General features: G+C 40.0%; 1 protein-coding gene across 1 annotated transcript in view; it reads right to left on the bottom strand.

Moving 5' to 3' along the window:
* The window catches only part of LRMDA (leucine rich melanocyte differentiation associated), a 610,097-nt gene extending 601,708 nt beyond the window's left edge, over positions 1-8,389 (bottom strand). The window contains exons 1-2 of the mRNA XM_063405909.1: positions 7,635-8,389; positions 3,979-4,079 (exon numbers count right to left, since the gene is read on the bottom strand). Of these exons, the coding sequence (XP_063261979.1) occupies positions 3,979-4,079; positions 7,635-7,925 (392 nt within the window). The 5' untranslated portion in view covers positions 7,926-8,389. The remainder of the gene's footprint in view (positions 1-3,978; positions 4,080-7,634) is intronic.
* Between the last annotated feature and the right edge of the window lie 7,702 nt (positions 8,390-16,091).

The raw sequence follows: 16,091 nt of genomic DNA, 5'->3' as shown, positions 1-16,091 counted from the left end.
CCCTTTCACCTCGTATCTTTGAGAAGAAATCTCTGTAAGAAAAAGGAAAACAACTCACATGTTTAAAACTACTGAGGACAAAATTACATGATGGACTCCTCCATGAACTGAACTGTAGATGTTATTTATAAAAGCATGGCACCTGTTTGTACAAAATCACTGACATCTGTTACTCAAGCACTGGAGTGCATTTAGTCTTTAATGTGAAAGGAAAAATTTTGAACAAAGTCATCTAGGGCAAGTGAAAAAAGCTTTGAACAAGTTGTGGGTTGTTTGGTTTTTTCCTTCCCACAAGATAGCAAAATGCATCTAAACTAAAATCTTTGTATTTCATCCAAATCTCTACCCCCTACATCTATTACATCTTTCCTACTTACTGCTTTCTTTCTTTTACCAGTGATTACTACTTACCTTGTTCTTTCTTTAGTGAAATCTTTAACTTTCCATGATCAACAACAGTTTTTTATTCCATCTTGATGGAATTCATCCTTTACAAAGTCTCCAGTAACACTAACACTGACACATCAGTGTCTCTTTTACCCATACTCTATTCCTTTGCAAAACGAGAACTGGGGAATGTTTTCCACATTATGAAAGGACTGTCTTACTAGAGAAGGCTATCAAATACAGTTGCCATGAGGGGCCTAGGAGCAGATTTCCAAAGCAAAACATCTCTGCTCCTGAAACATGCCTTATTGAAAATACACAGTGTGAACAGTTCATTTCTAAAATAGCTGAAAATCACTATGAAATCAGAAGAGCTACTACAAATCAGGCCATACTACACCAACAAAGCTGCAGAATCACAGCATAATCTAGGTTGGAAAGAACATCTAGAGATCATCTAGTCCAATTCCCCTCAGAAAAGGGGAATCCCCTCTAGTTCCACTCCTCAGAAAAGGGGGATTTCAAAAGTTAGATCAAGTTGCTTGGGGTTTTGTCCAGTCGCATTTTAAATATCAGAGATGAAGATATTTAAAGGATGGAGATTCCACAGCCTCTCTAGGCACCTCTTCCACTCAAACCTTCCCTGAGGTGGCTGGAAATTCCCTTGCTGCAGCTGTGACAACTGCCTCTTGTTCTTTTGCTGTACATCTGACAAGAGTTTGGCTCCATCTTCTTCACAACCCCCCCTTGGCCTCAAAAGGAAACAAGAGATATTAGAAAGTGTTCAAACAAAAACAATGTAATGAAAACAGCACGAGAAGAAGTCAGTCACAAGTGGACTACAGTTGTCTGGGACTGAAGGATTTCCATCAGCCAGAGGCATAAGCAGGAGGCAATCCAGTGGCACCACATCCTGCTGGGTGCAGCCAGCATCTTTTAGGGACACGCACATTTTTCCCTTTGCCTCACACACAACAAATTACTGCTACTCCTCCTCTTTCCCAGAGTTCCCATGTAAGTTCCCTTGTACCTTTCACCTCTTTCCTTCCTTTTCCTCACAGGGGAAAGGGGAGATGTGTAACCACTGCGGCCACCAGGAGAAAGAGCTGGATCCATGTACTGCTCAGGATAACCAAGGAGGAACACTAGCTCTTGGAGAAAGGCAAACAAGAAAGACACAAAAGCAACTGTTTGTGATTATGTACCAAGTGCTGATATTAGAAATACCACATCTGATGCAAAGGTGATTAAGCATCTACATGGCCCCTAAATTTTATTTAAGAAAGAAGAAGGGGCTCTAGCCTGGGAAGAATTCTGAAGTCAGAAAAAAAAAAAGGTTAAAAATGTTTCCTCTGTATTAAACTGTCAGTTCAGAAGAACTAATAACAGCCCTCCCCTCCTCTGTTATATGGACACATTACAAGCAAAAAGAAAATAACCAGGGAAATCTGAGTAACAAAACCACCACACACACATTTGGTTTTCTTTTTTCCTTTCAAAAAACATACAAACTCTCATCCAATAACAAATCAAATTATAATGAAAGCTAACATCTTTACTGCAAAAAACTACTGTGCTAGAAAAACACAGTATTCTCTTTGTCTTTTCCTATATTTTGATCACCCTTGATCTTCATCATTCAACTCACACCTTTACCAAGAGATAGCAAGTTACATCTGAAAATCAAACTCTTTTCTAAATCAACATTAATTGCAGACATTGTTTCCCCACTGAAAACAACACACTAAACTTTCAAATTAAGCATTTCCTGATAAAAATCATATAACTCATTGCTGTACTACAACATGGTTAGATTTATAAGCAATAATTCCTGTTTAAAGAAGATGACACTGCTTACACTTGCTTCAACAGCTGCCCAAGACATTCTTTTATATCCACATTCATTCCAGGTTATGACATTAATTCTGTATCTTATCTAACTTTTGCAATAATATGCAGGTATAGGGTTTATATGAGTGCAGACCAGTGTGAACAGCTACTGTACCATAAATACTTCACTCTTACTTTCTACATGCTCAGCGAATCTAAGCACTACTCAAATGAGAAACTCTTACTGCTCTCATCCCACTTAGTATTAGCTTCCAGAAGAAAAAAAAATCCCACTTCCCCCTTTTCCCAAATCTGATTTCTGGTCTTAAAATACTTTTACAGATTTACAACTACCGCTTCTACATCACAAGCTGATTGTTCTTCCCCAAACCTCAATAAAACCAAATTATATCCCTTCTGAAAAACAGGCGAAGTGTTTTGGGTAGAGAAGAAAAAAAGGAAAGAAAACACAGATTTCAGAAAAACATCACCAATTGTGCTCTCTATGAAAATATGATCAGTTTTAAAGTGTTACTTTACATCCAAATTTAATGTTATTATTTTACTTTACGAAATGAAACAAATTCAAAGAACTGTTCTTCAAATCATGTATTAACTGAAAGAGACAAACACTTTTTTTCCTAGAAATGTAAAGAAAGAGCAGTCTTGTCAACATGTTAAATCTAAAAACACATACAGACCTTGAATTCTCTTCATGACAAACTAAAAAAAAATTACCATTTGTTCCCCTCCCCCAGCAAAATTCTCTTTTCTGATTACAATATCCAAGGGTACAGAGTCATAGTATAAGGTAACAATAATCCACAGATTTAGTGTCTCCTTTGCTCTGCTACCTCTTCCATGTAGGATTCAGTCCCTCAGAGTTGACAGGGCTCAGAAGAACATTTGTGAGTGTTAAGTAAGTTAAAATAAATGGTTGTTTCTTCTAGGAAAACAAGGCACCAGCACACTACTTTTTGTATTACTCTTCACAAGCAGACTGTGAGTTTACCCCCACAAAAAATGAAAGGAAAATGAGTGAGTCCAACCCTACCTCCACAAACCTATTTTTTTATTAAACAGACAATTGTTCTCAAATTCTTTCTCTGTACTTACCTACATTTTTCAAGCTGAAATATACTCTGCTAAACCTCAGTATGCTCTCTTATAAGGACGAAATGAAATGGGATGCTGTAGCTAACAGGAGTACTACAGAATCCTAAACCAATCCAACTATTAAAATACTTAGAAGGAACTACAAATTCTAACTGCTCTTAGCTTTAGCACTTAACTACACAAATGCAAAAATAAAATCATAGAACAAAACACATCATCTGTGAAAAGAGCATTATAAAGCATTTATAGTAATAACCAGAAATCCATAAATAAAATTTTAAAAAAGGGAGAGAAGCACACACTTACTCATGTTTTGGTTAAGGAAAATTCACTTTTGATCCCATTCTTCGCTTCTTCAGATAACAACGTTAATTTTCCAGTTTAAGTAGAGAACAAAGCATAAGCTTCTCAATGGGCATCATTTATGTTAATATATAATAACTTCCCAGACTCACCTGGTTATTTGTGCTCCAAGTGTGGGAGAAAAGGAGACAAATATTACCTATAAAACATGTCATCCACTTGGTAACAATTAAATGTACCCGACATACATGTTTCTTCTTTGAAAAAAAAAGAAAACACAACAGTCTATTTTAGGAGTTGGAATTCCACATTGCACTTGAAATTCTATATACTGCCACATACCTCAACAAGTTGAAGCTAAGATCTAGCCTTTTTGCCATATGTCCATATTTTCTTCCTAGGAATTCTGGGATTTCTTCACAGTCCTGACTAATGTAGGACACCTGAGAAATAGAAGCAACATGAATGAACACTTCATGAGTAGATTTAGGTCCAGATTCCGTCTCATTGATAAAGTGATAACATGCAATACCGTGAATAGGCATTGCAACTTTAAACCACATAAGTTTTACAGCCATAAAATCTATCACACAAACTCATTTTCCTATTCGTATCATCAACCTAACATTTATTACATCTATAGTCTTTATGTATGTTTTGTCTCTTTCCAGGTAAAAATACTTAGATTAAATATACCACATTTCTTCTATTTCACTGTTAATACTTTGATCTAATGTTACTTCACATTACCATTCTGACATGCTCCAGAAGAAATCTCTTTGAAGGATCAGAAGCCATGCAAAGGATCTTCCAGTTTGGCCCTTCATATGCAACAAACAAAGGTAGTTTTCCCAATCTTGGTGCAGAAATACCTAAGCAGTGTACGTTCAATCCATTCTCCTAACCATTCCTTGAGAGGATTATTACTCCCAGTAACACACTAGGGACAGAGCAAGAGGGCTGCCCACAACCTGACAAACTAAGCATGCAGCTTCTTTTCAGACAGTCATGAAAGTCTTAAAGATTTCTGGCTTCATCAGAAGAAATCTTGTGCTGCAGAAATCTTAATTTCCTTTAACGGCCACCATGTTAGACCACTATTATATAACACTGTTATTATCCACATGTTTAATTACAAAGCCAATTTCAATAACATATTCCACTAGTCAAAAAATATATTGGATGAAAAATATGCAAAAAAAAAAACCATCAAAAACCATCAAATTTTGTTTTGATAGTATTTCACCTTCTGGTAAAACAGAGACTCCTCTGCAGAGCAGACTGACAGTATGTACTTCTGCAAGTCATCCTGATCTCCTACGCTCTAAAAATGATTGCATCTGATAATACTATATGGCATTCCATTTAATTCATTTTGTTCAATAACTTCAACAGATAAAGCTGACAACAGTGAAATAATTTTTATGAGCAGAAAACAGGTAGCTTGAAGCTCGGTTTAACAACTTCTTCCCCTTGTTAAATCAGACCTGCTCTTGCAATATATTCTGCTACCAGACATACATACAACTTGAGGAAATATACAAAGAAAATGGAAAGGAACTGTTTTGGGTAGCTGGCATCCTAATGGTTTGGATATAACAGAAAATGTTTTGCATAATTTATTGAATTAAAAATGTTGGGGTTTTCCTCTAGTTTATATCTAAGATAATCACAAAGCATTTGACAACATACACAAAGGTATACATAAGAGAACTGTGTCATTCTTCACTGAATGGTAGATTTCTTCCAATCAATGCTTGCAAACCCTTTGAAAGATGTCACACTAACAGCTTAATAACACTTAGGATTAAGCATTTGGTTCATTGTAACATGTTGAAACAGAAATGACTAAAATAAGATGCTTGTTAACACTGGGAGGACAGGACTGCCTTGAGGAGCTACAAACACAGCAAGAGCAGACCCTCACTTGGCCTCTCACCCAATGAGGAGCAGCTGAGAAGGAGCAGGGGACTTTGGCCTGCTACGTACACACTGCTTCAGAAACTTACCTGGCCATGAAAGCCCTATCCACAAGAATAGAAGAAAAAGATTCATACAAATGTGGTTTAGAGCACACAGGAGACAAAATACACATAACATTGCAAAGCTTCAGCCTTTGAACAGTTACAATATGCAAATATATTTACACAGCTGGTACAAACAGATTATTCACAGGCATATTTGCAGATGACATTGTTATTGTGACCTTCCAGTGGTGAGGCCTTGTTAAGGCATTTTACTTCCACAGAGTCCACTTCAGCACACTCACGGTACAATGCTAATATAAGATGTCAGTAGACAGAAGAAACAAGAATATTTCTTCATTTTCATTGTTTCAGTTCAAAATCATTTACTCAGGAAACAATAAAACGTACAAAATTCAGTATTCTTCCTTTCACTTCCATTTCAAACACCCTCAAAATGACTATGAGCTTCCAAGTACATTTCCAGAGACGTCACCACTGAGAGATGAGAGCAAGCATACTCTTCCCAAGGCTCCAGCTCTTTGACTGCAAGGCACATCAGTAACAGCAGATTTGTTAGATTTTTCTGTACCAGTCACAGAACATCACACAGGATTAAAAACTGGATGTAGAGGTCTCTGTGGCCTAATTCTCCAACTCAGATACAATACAGGTTGGTCACAGCCAGTCATTACTGCTGCCCTATTTAATATCCCACCAAAATGTTCAGAGTTTCCCACAAAGGCCAGCATCAGATAGGCTATGGAGGCCTGAGATATTCTTGCAGACTCTTCAACACACTATATGCAGTTCAGAAAAAAAAAATCTTGTTACAAAATACCTTAAATATAAGTTAGCTATCAGTAGCAGTTGCACCTCAGTTCTGCTTTAGTTTCAGAGTTTATCACCATTTCATCTCTGTGATCATTCTGCAAGGATGCTGTAATCTTAATAACCCATAGAGTAACATCTTTATAAAGTAATGTCATCAAAAAGGTCACGTATGAACTCTCAATACTGCATATTCTCTCCCACTGAAGAGAATTATATCTGGAGATTTCCATTGAGCTGAGCGTTACATTTAACTCTATGCTGTTAGAAGAGTGTATGGTAGGCACGTGGCCAAATTAAGGGGTTCAAGGCATGCTCAAGGGAAGAAGGCAGCGTGTCAGTGCTACAGTGCACCACAGAGACCACATGAACTGCTTCCTGCAGCAGCTGCAAAATTAGCCAATTAACTGCGTTCCTATAACATACATATTTACATGAATTCCACACAGAAAGAGTGACCAGATTAAAGAAGCTCTTAGATAAGCAGCACCCTGGCTTAAGGGCAAACTATTTTCAAACATAAGACAAGCTTCCTTCTCAGGGGTGAAAAAAAGAGTTCTAATTTTGGCCATAAATTGATCACTAATATCATCAACTTTTAGCCAGAATATTTTTTCAGTAGCCAAACAAGGCGCTTGGGTAAAAGTCAGCAGCACGTGTTGTATTTCCTAACTTCTCCTTAACCAAACCGAAACGCACACAGGAGATTTCAGGAGGAGCAACACTTGGTAGATTTCACCGCTTCTCCCCGCGGCTGACAGAGGCAGCGCGGTTCCGCCGGAGCACATCCTGCCGGGAGCGCGCTGCGCGGGCGCGGCGCCGCCGCCAGGGCACGGCCTCGGGGGCGCGCCCGCCGCACGTGAGCGGCACACGGCAGCGCTGCCCCGCCGCTCCGTTATCCGCCAGCGACCGGAGCGCAGCCCCGGGGCCGCCCGGCACTGCCGGGGGCGGCTCCTCAGCCCCTTCCCTTCGGGCAGCCTCGGACAGCGCAGCGGCGACAGAGGCGATACCTGCGCGGCGACCCGCGGTGCGCCTGGAAGCTAAAGCCGGCCCCGTGCGCGCCCGCCGGCCGGGAGCGGCACGGGCAGAGAGAGCGGCCGCAGCCGGCGCGGGGCTGGGGCTCCGCTCCCGGTGCCGGGGGCGCGCCGGCCGGGGCTGCGGCCCGCGGCAGGTGGGGCCGGCCTGGGGGCCGCGGACACTCACCTGCGCTCCGCTCACCACGACCCCCGCCATGCCGCGGGGTGGCCGCGCCGGAGGCTGCGGGGCTGGGGCCGGGCCGGGCGCTGCCTGGCAGTCAGCTGACGCGGGCGGAAGCGCGGCCGGGCCGGGGGCGGCGGCAGCGCGGAGCTCCCGCCGCCTCCTGCGGCCGGGTCGGCAGCGCAGCCGGGGCGGCACCGCGAGCGGGGACTGCGTGAGGCTGCCTGGCCTCGCCCGCGCCGAGCCCGGCGTGCCCTGGCCGCGGGCAGCCTTGGCCGGCGGCCGCCACTGCGACATCCTGCCTGGAACGCGAGTCCAAAGCGGCTCGCAGCCACTGCCGCGCCTCACAGAATCAGCGCGGTTGGAAAAGACCTCTTATCAGACCACCCACTCCAACCTAGGACCGAACACCACCGCACCAACTAGACCATGGCACGAAGTGCCACGTTCAGTGTTTCCCTAACACCTTCTCGGGACGGTGACTCTACCACCTCCCTGGGCAGCCCATTCTTATGTTTAATCCCTTTCTTTGAAGAAATTCCTCCTAATGTCCAACCTAAATCTCCCCGGCCCAGCTTGAGGTACGTCCTGTTGCGAGGTACCTGAGGGAAGAGACCGACCTCCACCTTTCTAACCCCTCCTTTGAGCTACTCCCACCCTTACTCCAAGGTCCCTCTTCTCCGGGCTAAACGATCCCCGCTCCCTCGGCTGTTCCTCATAGAACTCGTGCTCCAGAGCCCTCCCCAGCTTCTCTGTCCTTCCCAGCACCGGGACAGCACCGGGACAGCACCGTGTGCCGGGCTGGAACGGTGCTGGAATCGCCATGGGAAGAAGTGATGGAAATAGACAATCCGTGACGCTGACAGAGGGGTCGGGCCTTGGATTTCAGTTCCCATAAGACACTAGATGATGTGGCACATCATCTGTACTGCAGGTCATTAATTTGTGGCATAAAGCATAACTTGCCTTTGAAGAAAAACCAAAAGCATGCCATCTCCAGAAGAGGTCCACATCCTCATAGCAATTTTTTTTTTTTTTTTTTTTTTGTCTCTAGATCATAGAGACATTCCAATTTGTGGGGAAACCAGAAATACCTTTGGAATTACCAGAAAACCCTGTCAAACGAGTCTTTACAGGACGCAAGAATTTACTAACTAAAATAATGGCATGATGGTAGGTTATCACTGTTTATGCAGACTAAAGGAGCTGCAGGTTTTCTGTAAGAATTTCATATGAGACTCTTAAAGTTTTCCAAACTTGGATCCTAAATCCTATTAGTCATCTACCTACCTCTTCAGCTGCCTAAGCACCTTTAAAAATCTGGCTCGTTTTTCCCCTTTATTGCTAATATAGCATAACTCACCCTTGCTGAAAGCGGAGGCACATGCTGTGAGGGGAAATAAGTTTCAGGAGGATATGTATTCCTCACTGCAAACCACTTTCTTGAGTTTATTCAGCAACACAGCGGAAACCAATACTGTACTTGCTCCTCTACCTCTTAGTATCAACAGAATAAATTCTTGGTACAGCCGTGGCACTACACCTTCTCTACAGCCATCCCTCTTCAGTGGCTGCTGAACAGGAAACACAGGGCAAATAGTTGAGGAAAAAATGTTTTTCCTCTCTGTTTTAATGTATTGTGTTAGAAATGTCAATGGGCCAACATGCATAAAAATCAAAATACAGCCAATGAATAAATCACTCCAGTGCTTTGTGTGATCTAATTTTCCTCTATCATGTAAGAAGAATAAAACCCTTCAGCCACAGCAAATAAGCTGATCCTACACTGATGAATAAAAGTTCTGTTTCTCTAAGTAAGAGTTTTCCATCCAGGCATACTTGCTGGTTCAGATCATCACTCAGCATGCTTCAAACCATCAGGGCCTTTATTTATCTATTAGATTATATATTAAATAACATATGCCAAGAAAAACAAGTACTATGTGAACTGTAAATTTAAACAAAACAATACATTCTCCTCTTTCTGTATCTGCTTCTTTTTATCTCTTAGCTACAAGCATGTGGTTCCCACCAGAATCAACACATACAGCTCAAGGCTCAAGTGGCCCAGTGCTATAGTTAGCTGTATTTGTCTTAATGGAGTAAATTCAGTTCAATATTACACTCATGTAAAATTGGAAAAACTATATTGAAAACAATTTAGCACATCATTATCTACATTATTAGGATTAATTTTAGTAGAGTGTTATCTGTCACTTTAGAGATATCTACGAAGAAAAAAAAAATCCCTGCCTGAATAGTTTACAAAATAGCCGACACAAATAATAGCAAGTTTGGGATTTTTCTCCAGCTTCTTACATTGCCAGTCGCATTAACCTGCCAATGATCCTCCCACTTACTAGGCAAGACCTTGTCTAGAGGGAAAAGTCGCAGGTGCAGCTCCCTAAACTGGGTGACTTAAATTGACTTTATCATCTCTTCAATCAGTTGAGCTGAATTTTCTAAATTACAAAAACAACTTAAAGAGGTGGCAAACGGTTTTAAGTGCATCAGGCTTACAGTCATTCTTTTGAAACCAGTTCAATGTTTTCTTGTACAGACATGGCCTAGATTGTTATCTGCCATGGATAAATAATAGATCCAGGTCCCGTAGTGTGTAACAAAAAGGGAGTGCTACTGACCAGAGTGACAAAATGGGACTATTATACTGTACAGGAAGGGAAAAACAAAACTCCCCGGAACAGAGGAAAGGAGAAGAGAGATGACTCTTATTGTGGTGCTTCCCTAGACTTTGAAAACTTACACTCAAAAATCCTAGTTCTGCTGCCAGTTTCCTACAGGAGGATTGGTGAACTTCTCAAACTTTGGGTTTTTTACAGTCTGCTACATTTCCTAGTTTCTGAAGTACCCATCACTTGCACATAATTTTCAAAAGCAATGAGAACTCACAGCTGTCTGCCACTGAAGGACGATTTTGTAACATCTAAACTGCAATTGTAACAAAGTTATAACAGTCTCAGATTTCAGGCTTATGAGTCAATGCGCTCTTGGTTTGTGCCCCATGTTGTTAGAAGCCAAAATCCACCACAGCGCCATGTGAACACCGGAGGGCCTCTCCAGCTTTTGAGCCAGCTGATCACCAGGGTCACCTTTCAGCACAGATTCTAGAAGAACAGAGGCAGCCTCTGGGTTTAGGCTGTTTTTCACCTTACATATCTATTTGTACTTCCGAGCATCTCAAGGCATTACCCTTCTTGACTCCCAGCCCCACGCAACCTGCATCATCTGAAGGTTTTATTTAGCTTTGACAGAGCTGCCTATATGCCTAAAGCTTCAAAGGACTATGTTTGTACTTACAGAACATATTTTTTCAGTGGTTTCTCAGAAGCTGAAAGTTTCATGAGGATTCTTTGTAGACATTAAGTTACACAACAGTTGGCCATAGCTGACCTTTGAAATGTCTCTTTTACAGTGTATTTATATTAAAAAAAATCACTTTTTTGTTTAAATAATCAGTTTAACTGCAGTTAGATGCAGAAGGTGGCACTTCTGTATGGGCCATTCAATAAGATTTCCTATTTTAACAGAGTATTGCCAAAACTGCTTGACATGTGAGATACATACAGACAAAACCAATGTGGACTTTCAAAAAATGAGGGTTTGATTTACACTCAGTATGCTCAGTACATCTTTTATACACACACATACATATATATCCTGACCTGCTCTTTATTTAAAGAGCATTACATGTTCAAAATAATACCTGGAAACCAGCTCCAGGGAAGCAAGGTGCTGGAACCATGGTAGGTACCCATCAGATCTGCCACTTATAACTTTCAACTTAGAACTTATAAGTTCTTCACATAATAACAGAGCTCTATGTCATTTTAGGAGTCAGTTGCTTAAAATGTGTACTCAGTTACAATTAGGAAATCTCATTGACCAACTGATTAAATAATTAGCTAATATAAACCAGTAAATATGGCATAGCACCAAGCACCAAATGAATTATGTCATTTCATATAAAGCCTTTATATACAAGCATTTCCCCATCTTAAATGAACACTGAACATTTATAAGAGGAAATAACAGCAATCCTGACTGTTTCCTTAACTGAAAGTTATAAAAATATTTGAGTTAATCAAAATGGTCTGTTTTCCACCTTGCAGCACACTATGCATGTATGCCTCCATGTACACAAATAAAATTATCCTATATTTCAGAGTAAGTAAAATAAACTATTGTCTATTTTTTAAAAAATCTACATATCTATTATATATAACTTCTCCTGACCAAATAGTGTGTTTAAACAGAGTTTCCTGAAGCAAATTATTTCAGACAAAAAAAATCTCAGCCAAGTAACAGAATTTTTCCAACTTTCCTTCAGAAAATTTGGCTCACAGTTTACCCACAAAATTCATTGTCTTGATGCTAAAAATGAAAATATTGTCTCAAAATATTCGTTCATAAGTATCCACAGCATTATGATGTAAATACAAACTGAACCAATTTAGCTAAATAAGACTGACTGTAGCAGAGAGATTTTTCTCTGTATTGCCAGAGGAACATTTTATTCATATGTAATTTCCCTTACACCTGTTTTTAATCACAAAGAGTTAAATAGGGTGTTTAATGTCCAAACTAATAACTTCAGATGTCTCCCAGGAAACAGCATCACTCGCACTCCCTGCTGTGAAACATGCAGGGAAAAAAAACCCTGACAGAAAGAAGATAAAGTACAATAAAGTGTGTATTTTAGGGCTACAAAAAGAAATACAGTAATGATGATGTCATTTGCCATTCCTACGCTGAACTGCTGCAAATTAGGTTTCTTCTTTCCTATCTCCAAACTATTTCTCCTACTGCCACTTATAAGGATATTTAACAGCCAATGATGAACAGGTTAAAAGGATCTGAAAAGCAAGTTATGCTTTTGCATTCAATACAGTGGTACACCTTTTCTTGAACAGTATTAGTATGACAGTGTGATACAGTGCTGTAAAACTTAAGGATAAGAACATCTGAGTGACATTACAGTGTTAGGTTTTTTTCCAGAAGTATGCCCATGCTGGAGTGTTTGGAACTCTGCAGGATAAATTTGTCCAGAAAAGCAGTCAGTGAAAATAGGTTCTCATACTACTGCAGGCTCACGTAATAACTCTGAGTTTGCTTTCCTTCTGTTAACTAATGGCCTTGATTTACATTTTTCCATTGTTATGGAGACTCATATGAGAAAGATAGGAGGTGGATATTTGTACATTCATCTGGAGTTTTTGAGTTTTGCCCTTCCCCATAATACAAAAGCAGAGTGTCCAATCTGATATATTTCCTACTTCTTGTGTTTTGCCTCTTTCATTCCTCCAGTGTCCCCAAGAAAAACAGAATTATGTCTAAAACCATCTCTGGGATATATCTGTTGATTTTTTTTCCTATCATATGGCAGAAGTGTGTTATGAGCAGAGTGAGGCTACATGGTCATTGTGAATTAATGCAGCCCATAAGCTCACTCACTGTTTTATTGCAAAGGCACCCTGAAGTTCCAGCATCTCCTGATGTCTTTGAAAAGCTTCATTTTGTAAAGTTGTTAGCATTCTTTTAAGGTAAGTTCATGTATATACTTTGAAATGCATTATTCTATAAGCTGAGCTTTCAAAAAAACAGAACAACAGAAAAGCTTTGATGACAGGAAAAAAGAAACCCTTTCATAAAATTTGTCCTCAGCAATCTCATCTCACTTCCAATAAAGGTAATGACAGTTTTGTTGATCATGGTGCGACCCAAACACAATTAAAAATCCCTAATGTTAAATTATATAGTACACTATAGGTATTAGTCCAGAATGATATTTAATAAGTTACATGCTCAACAACTAAGACATAGCAACAATTAATTGTGCAATTTATTTCTGCCTTCTCATAGTTGTGGTACAGATTTCTCTTCTGGTGGATTTTGGTGTTTGGTTGGTTGGATTTCATAATATACAGAATTCTGTTTCCTTTAGACTTTAGATTCAACAGAGACAAGTAAATTACCTCAGCCAAGTAAAATATCACTAATTCCTCAATATCACGAAATTCCTGGATGCCCTGTATTACCAGAACTTCTAGCATTTTTAATGCACTTATTCACATTCTATGCCAGGAAAATAGAAAAATCCTCTTCCTCTTATCCTACAAAAAAAGGAGCTGGGGCATAGATCAGATATTTTATGTGTATAAAACCTTGTATTTATTACCTGTAGTCATCTGGGGAACTGAAGCTGCACTTCCCAAGCCCTAGGTCTGATACCCTAACTGTACACAACACTCTGTCTTGCTTTGTCTTGTTGCGTGTAGGTATTACATAACAAAAATTATTATTTCCAGTAAAAAAGATGGACAAGAAATACAAATTCTTTACTCCAAGTAGACAATACTTGCAGCAAAAGAGTTATTCCAAGCTAGAGGGTGATTATGATTCTCTGTTTGTCCCATCTAGAGTACAGCACACAGAAAGATGCTGGCATGGGGCACCCACAAGCTTTGTAGATTGGTGCAAGATTTGGACATGTTGTCAAAACTCAACACATAGCACAAACCAAAGATGAGAAATTGTATTTTTTTAGTCCCTTATAATTTATACACTATATATACTACTTTTTCATAAAGCCAGGCTTTTCCTTCTGCCAAGTTTCAAAGTCCTGTTGCTAGTCATGGAAGCACAGAACAATAATAAGATAAGATTTTTTTTAAACATTTTAAAGAATTTAGTAAGCTTGGTATGGAAGGTTTTGCTACCACTTCTCTTATATGTTGCACAAATACAGAGAGATCATTTTTTCTAAGCCTAAGACAACTCCCTCCCAACAGATTTGAAGTGCTATCCTTCCCTACAATCCATTATGTATAGGTGAATTTCAGGTTGGCTGGCTGCACTGGCGTGGGAAAGTAAATTGCAATACTGAAGCAACTGTGCATCCCTGGGCATTGATGCTTGCTCATAAGAATGCAACAATCAGAACTTGGGGTAAAAAGGGTACTAAAGCTAGGATAAAGTCCAATTTGAGGCCATACAACATTGCAGTTCTATTCTAAATAACAGATTTGAGGTTCACTGAGGTATTTTCTTGTTACAGATCTCTATCACAATGTCTGGGACAGCAACTGTCACACTGTGTTGGTTTCAAAGACAAAACAAAATTATTGCAGGAAGTGCTTGAATACAAAGGTCAAAAACAAAGGAAGTGGGTGCAGAGGCCAGAGCAGCTTTTGTTGAGCTGCTCTCTCTTGTTCCAGCTGTCTTGGCAGCTCACTGTAGAACTAAATTATCAGATGAGCTAGAGGTGTTTTGGGGTTTTGGGTTTTTGAGTGGGGTTTATGGGCCCTTTTTTTTTGGGGGGGGGGGCGGGTGGGGTAGGGGAAAGGGGGAGATTTTTGTTTATTTGTTTTGTTGGGGATTTGTTTAGTTATGATTTAATTTTCTCAGAAAGAACTATATTCACCTGGTTAATCCAAGAATACACATTCTACGTCTCGCCTTGTGAACAACACTGCATAATAAGAGACCTATCTATAAATAAGAATATACTATTGAAAATACACACTGGACCGGGCCCTGTGCCCCTAAGAGCCTGTGCCCTTAAAGATGTGTCTTCACCCCAACAGAAAATTGTATGATCAGGAAGGAGTTCAGGCCAAGGTGAGGGAACACCTGACATTAACAAACAGGTTCCTTCCCTGCTTCTCACGGCCTCATTCTTTAATCTCACATCTTTGAGCAGGTTATACCACCAAAGAGGAGAACCACAGCCTTCCACAGAGATAACAGATACATGATACTCTGCTGAGAAGAGTAGTAAGCAGGAACAGAGTTCGATTAGTAGTCAACCTCCTACACCTGAATATGGAATAACTTCCGTCTTTTAAATAGCAAATGTTGTTGTTCCCTATTGTTCAGTTCCAAAGCACTTTTTCATTACACCTTTTAAGTACCAAAGATTCCCACAGAAATGTATGGAAGTTGCTAACAATTTAGATGGTTAAGAAAGAACACAGCCCAAACAAAAGCCACCATCCTGTGCAGATTGTTAAACTGCAACTTTTCCCATTACTCACTCATTACTTTCATCCACCCATCCTTCTGGGTGAGGAGAGATAAATATAGCAGAGCCAGCATTAATTCTGCATCTGGAGACATCACTAGGAAAAGAACATGCACACACACGATGCAAGAGGGAAGAGCTGAAACCTGAAAGTTCCAGAAGCCTCCACAAGCAATATATTTTCTGTTAATATAGAGAGATATACATAAACATGAAAACTACAAGAAACAGGTTTTACATGTCTTGGAAATGTGAAAGAGTGCATGGGAAAGCAAGCCACGTGGTTTAGTTTAATTTCACTCTTTCTGAATGGTAACTTTAATGTTTTATTTCTTTCTTCTACTCTCCTTGCATAAGAAAATGTACTGAGAAATCCTTCAAATTCAATAATTTGAATATTCGGTTTATCACTGATTACAAAA

Source organism: Prinia subflava, chromosome 9 (assembly GCF_021018805.1).
Source record: "Prinia subflava isolate CZ2003 ecotype Zambia chromosome 9, Cam_Psub_1.2, whole genome shotgun sequence".
Lineage (NCBI taxonomy): Eukaryota > Metazoa > Chordata > Aves > Passeriformes > Cisticolidae > Prinia > Prinia subflava.
The sequence above is the reverse complement of the archived record's forward strand: the minus strand, read 5'-3'. Positions and strand labels throughout refer to the sequence as shown.